Source organism: Camellia sinensis, chromosome 5 (assembly GCF_055761805.1).
Source record: "Camellia sinensis isolate YWXY chromosome 5, ASM5576180v1, whole genome shotgun sequence".
Taxonomy (NCBI): Eukaryota; Viridiplantae; Streptophyta; class Magnoliopsida; order Ericales; family Theaceae; genus Camellia; species Camellia sinensis.
Window position 1 is genome coordinate 165,719,681 of NC_138965.1, and position 5,152 is coordinate 165,724,832.

At 29.8% G+C, this 5,152-nt stretch overlaps 1 protein-coding gene across 1 annotated transcript; it reads right to left on the reverse strand.

Annotated features, from left to right (window-relative positions):
* Positions 1 to 1,268: 1,268 nt before the first annotated feature.
* Positions 1,269 to 2,417, reverse strand: OFP8 (ovate family protein 8). The gene has a single exon (XM_028218356.2). The coding sequence runs from the start codon at positions 2,287 to 2,289 to the stop codon at positions 1,435 to 1,437; it is 855 nt and encodes a 284-aa protein (XP_028074157.2). The 5' UTR covers positions 2,290 to 2,417; the 3' UTR covers positions 1,269 to 1,434.
* Between the last annotated feature and the right edge of the window lie 2,735 nt (positions 2,418 to 5,152).

Sequence of the window (5,152 nt, forward strand, 5' to 3'; positions counted from 1 at the left end):
TCCCAAACGGAGGCAAAGAAATATATATTACCCTTCCAAATAAATTCATAAATATATATTTACCCTTTCACACTTTAAGCTCAAACCTTATTTTGAAAAGTAAATTAAAAATTGATTTTTTTTAATTTTATTTATTTATTTTTTAAAAAACATATAAAAAAATAAAGAAAAATTATAACTTAAAAAAAATTATAAAAAAAATAAAAAATTTAACTTTTTTTCGAATTCTCAAACTAGGCCCAAGTTCAGAAGGTTTTGAAAAAGGAATCAATAATTTCACAATTATTTAGTCAAAGAGAATAAGTGCTAATGTCATTCAGATCACTTCTATGCTTCCTAGTGTGTACGTAATCAAAGTTGATATTATTTGTCAACATCTTGCATGTTATTTAAAATAAATAAATAATAAGACTTCCTTTATACATTGTTTCAAAAGCTGGTTTTCTTTTTCTATTCTTTTTGTGCAATAGTGTAAAAAGAAACCCAGAAGTTCAACCGCAGAAGAAACCGAGACAACTTATCATACATTATTTTGTAAACTATTTTCTTAGGAAACAAACAAAGCTCTTCTTCCCTTCTATCTCCATCATATGCATCATGGTTATAAAGTCTTACACCCAATCTCAAGTTGAGCTGCTAAAAAATGAAACAATTATCTTAAAGTCTCTATCATCTTTTGCCTTCCCTCACCATTCTCACTCTTTTGAAACCTATCACAAAAATTTACACAAATCTCACCCAAAAAAAAAAAACCTTCTCTTCAACTCTCAACTCTCTCCTCTCTTCAAAACCCAAAGACAAGAAGAAACAAACAAGAAAATCCATTTACAGTATAAATCACAACATTGACATCACCGGCTAATCATGATCATAACAAAAAGAATAGAACCCAAAAAATAAAATAAAAATTAGAAATTAATTTAACAAAAATAAACACACACACGATCAAATGTTTTTGAATTTTTTTTTAAAAAGAAAAATCATTTTAAAAATAATGAATGCTTTTGATTTTTTTTCCACAAAATTAGTTTTTGAAATTTTTTTAAAAACGGATTCTAAAAATTTAAACAAACATATTTTGAACTTATTTATTAAACTCATTACTTTAGGTTTGAAATTGTGTTTTGGAAACATGATGAGAAAAGAAATTTAAAGAAAATTAATTAAAATTATATTTTTAAAACACAATTTCAAGTTTTGAAAAAGCGACTTTAGAATTTAACACGACTTCACATAAGTAAAAACCAACATGCATCTAAGAAATATGATTTGAAAAAAAAGAACTCGAATTTGGTAAATAGACACAAAAAAAAAAACACTAATCAAGGTCAATAACAGTTAGAAGAACTTAGTGCAATATTGCACTCAATATTCTTTTTTCCCACGAAAACACAACCAAAAAAAAAAAAACAGACCAGTACAGTTTTTTCTCTTCTAAGAGCAGTTAGAAAACAGAGCCTCCCAAATCTCTGTAAACACTTGAACAATAACCTTATGATGATGATACGAATTCAACGAAAGAAAAGTCTGCAACAAGTTCTCCAAATCTCTGGCCCCAAAAATCTGCTTCTCCACTATCATCTCCACCATTGAAGTCCTGAAATCACTGTATGGATCGCTCGATCGCTTCACTACAGCAAAGCTATTCTTCACTTTCCCTTCTAATGGCATTAAACCCATCTCCTCAGACCCCTTCTTCTTCGATCCCTTGTTTCTTCGATTAGCCCCATACCGGACTTTGTTCCGGCGAAACGAGTCCGACGAATCGGAGGAGAGAGATTTGGATGAGAAAAGGGTCGTCTTATCATCATCGTCGTCGTCGCTGGTAAACCAGTCATAGTAAGCGTCGAAGTCATTGGTTTTCATGAACTGGGTTGTCTTGTTCTTCGACTTCTTTCGCTGCTTTTTCTTCAATTTCTGCTTCGATTGAATCGATTTGGATTCTGTGTTTTGGAAGTCGTTCAATGTGTTGAGATTGAGAGGCGAAATGGGTGATGCGGGTGGGCATTTTCGACCGTCGAGGAGGGAGTTTCGGTCGGAGATTTTGCGTCTGGGAAAGAGCTCTGTTTGGGTTGTTTCGGAGCATTTGGGTCTGCAAATTGAAGGGAATGGACGAGACTTGGGAGAGAAGAGTTCGATCAATTGGTAGTGTTGTTGTTGTTGTTGGCGGTTTTGGGGTACGAAACGGGGTCGTTCGATCACGTCCGACATGTTTCGTGTCTTGCACGACCCGAATGATGATCGGAACATCCGAGAGATTCGGAGCTTCAATCGGTTCTGGTTCTCCATTGTAGAGAGAGAAAGTTTGAGAGAGGGAGGGAGAGAGAGAAGATGAAGGTGGCGGACTTGAAATTTGGATAGGCGAATAGGAGTTGTACTCTATAAAAGAAACTGTGTTTAGAAGTCTTGTTTGGATTTTGATAGTCCCTGCGTGGTAAAATAATGGTCTTTAACCAGGATGGGCGGTATTGTGTTTAAGGTTTGGGGTTTAAATCTCATAATTACAGATTCAATTTCCTTTTTTTTAGGTGAAGTATAGTTAGTTAGGAGATTGGATCTCAAGTTATTTAATCAGTACTTGGTGTGGGTTCAATACTCTCTCACTGTGCGAGTCGTGACTCAAGCAGAGCTTGTCTTGGGAGGTCGGGACAAGTTCCCAAGTTATATTCTCCTCGCTCAGAATGGCTAATAGGACACTCTGATGATCTCTGCAAAAGGCGCCGCCTTGGACCTGTGGAAGGATGGGGAAGATTTTCTTGTAATAAAAATAAATAAATAAATAATGGTCTTTTCTAGAATTTTTTTGATAATATAATTATTACATTTTAAAAAATTAAAATTTTAAAATTATCTTTTGATAATATATTTTTTGAGAAATATCAATATTATAATTATACTTTTTATGTTGTTAATGAATTTAAAATAAAATAAAATAAAATAAAAAAATTTATATTATTTTTATACTTTATTTTTAAAAATTAATTAATATTTTAAAAAAATAAAAAATAAAATAAGAGATTAATATTTTGATATAAAGAGAATATAATTTTTTTTAAAAAATCCTTTTTATATGCTAGGTTTTGGCTGTTTTTCGTCTTCTTTGTTGTCGACACTAGAAATTTTCAACTGCATTTAGAAATGAAGTCCACGCGCCATGAAGAGTGTTGAAAGCACGCGCCTTTATTAGTGTTTTTGTGAATTAACCAGTTAGGAGATTGAGAATCTCATGTCGCCTACAATGAGGGGGTTGCACAATTCTTGTCCCTAGTTCTTTTTTATTGGTATCAAAAAATTTGATTTTGAGAGTGCTCGGGCGTCCTTTAGCATATCTTTATTTTGGTACCAAAATTTTAACAATTTAAAATTTTGGTAAAAAATTTATTATAAATTATAACATTAATATTTTTTTATTTTTTTACATATCTTTTTGTAAAAAATTAAGAAATTATCATTTGACAACTTGAAGTTTTAGCTAACAAGTCAAAAAATCACTATAATTTATAATATCACTCTCTACTTTCTATCACTATATATATTTTCATAACAAGTTAAAAAATCACTATATATATTTTTATAAAAATTCAAAAAATTACTAAAATACTCAATCTTCTTAAAATTTGAAATTTGACACCATCATCATACAACTCTTGGTGTAATGGTTAGATATTTACATCTTACAATGATGCAGATGCATCACTAATGCCTTTGTTTAGGAACAAATTATTTTAGTAATTTTTTAATTTTTTGACTAAAGTATTAAGTAAAAAAAATTAGTATGTTTAAGATAATTTTTTACAAAAAGATATGCAAAACGTAGAGAGAAAAAAGAATATTTGACATTTTGGTATAATTTGTTGGTTGTTTAATTTTTTTTAATAATTTTTTGACTTTTAGACTAAAATTGAATGTTATCAAATTAACGAGGCGTAAGTCAAATTTAATCAAAGGTTAAATTGGATTATACTTCTTGAATTTTGAAGTTCTTAATCGTTGGATCATTATACAACTCTTAGTGTAACGGTTAGATATTTACATTTGTCATTAATAGATGTATTGCGAAATGTCACAAAATTAAAGTGGTCAAATTTAATCCCCAAAAAAAAAAATTACTTTTTGAATTTTGAAATTTGTAACCATCAAATCATCATACAACTCTTAGTGTAACGGTTAAAGAAATTTAATTTCAGACAACTAAGAGTATACTATTAGTAAATTTCAAAATTTTTGTAATTTTCAAATTTTCAAACAACGCATATAAATGCAACAATTAGGTAATGGTGACAAAATTCAAATGCAAGATTCAATAGTGTTTCTTTTCTTATATTGCAAGTGACATTTTCTCATTTGAAATTTGAATATAGTGGATTAATTAATTTCTCCCTTTTCTTTGAATACCATAAATAGGCTTGGAAACAACCAAAGTGCAATTGAAAGTTGAGGTTGTGCAATGGTTGCAAAAGGGTAAAATAGGAATATACTTCGAGGAAGATAAGAATCACATGGTTAGGTCATCGGGCTGCCTCATTTGTACATTGTTTTCCAAGTTTAGTTAGTCTGTAAATTCCTACCTAACCAAATTACAGTGGCAAATGAAGAATGTAGGGACCATAGTAGGGAATTAAGTTAGAGTTGGTAGCATTTAAATTCAAATGGCTAAGTATACTTTATATTTAAAAAAGAAAAAAATATATATTATATTGCAAAAAGTAAATAAAAAAAAATGAAAGATTAGCACTTATTCCCTTTAATATGGAATCTTTTAGCAGTGACATTCTCTTAAAATACACACACTGAGGAATTACAATGCTCGAAGCAAAAGTTTTGGCATTAAATATTGAAATACATAATATTAATAATCTCCATTTCCTTATGATTGTTTTTTTTTATAACAAAAATATTACAGATTTCAAAAATTTTACTAAAATTTTTATCAAATGTCTCATATGAGTGTAAAGCCCACATAAGACCCATATAATATGGGTCTCACACCTATATAAAACCTTAAATAAAAATTTTAATAAAACTTCTAAAAACTCTAACATTACTCTTTTTATAATTCTTTTCCTTTCTCCTCCAAATAAATGTCAAGCATGACCGTTTTAGAGATGAAACAAGATCCTCCTTTGTTTTTTTTTTTTTTCTCGACAATAAT

Excerpts from the sequence above, each read along its gene's own strand:
- OFP8 (XM_028218356.2), bottom strand. The coding sequence starts at position 2,289 with ATGGAGAACCAGAACCGATTGAAGCTCCGAATCTCTCGGATGTTCCGA.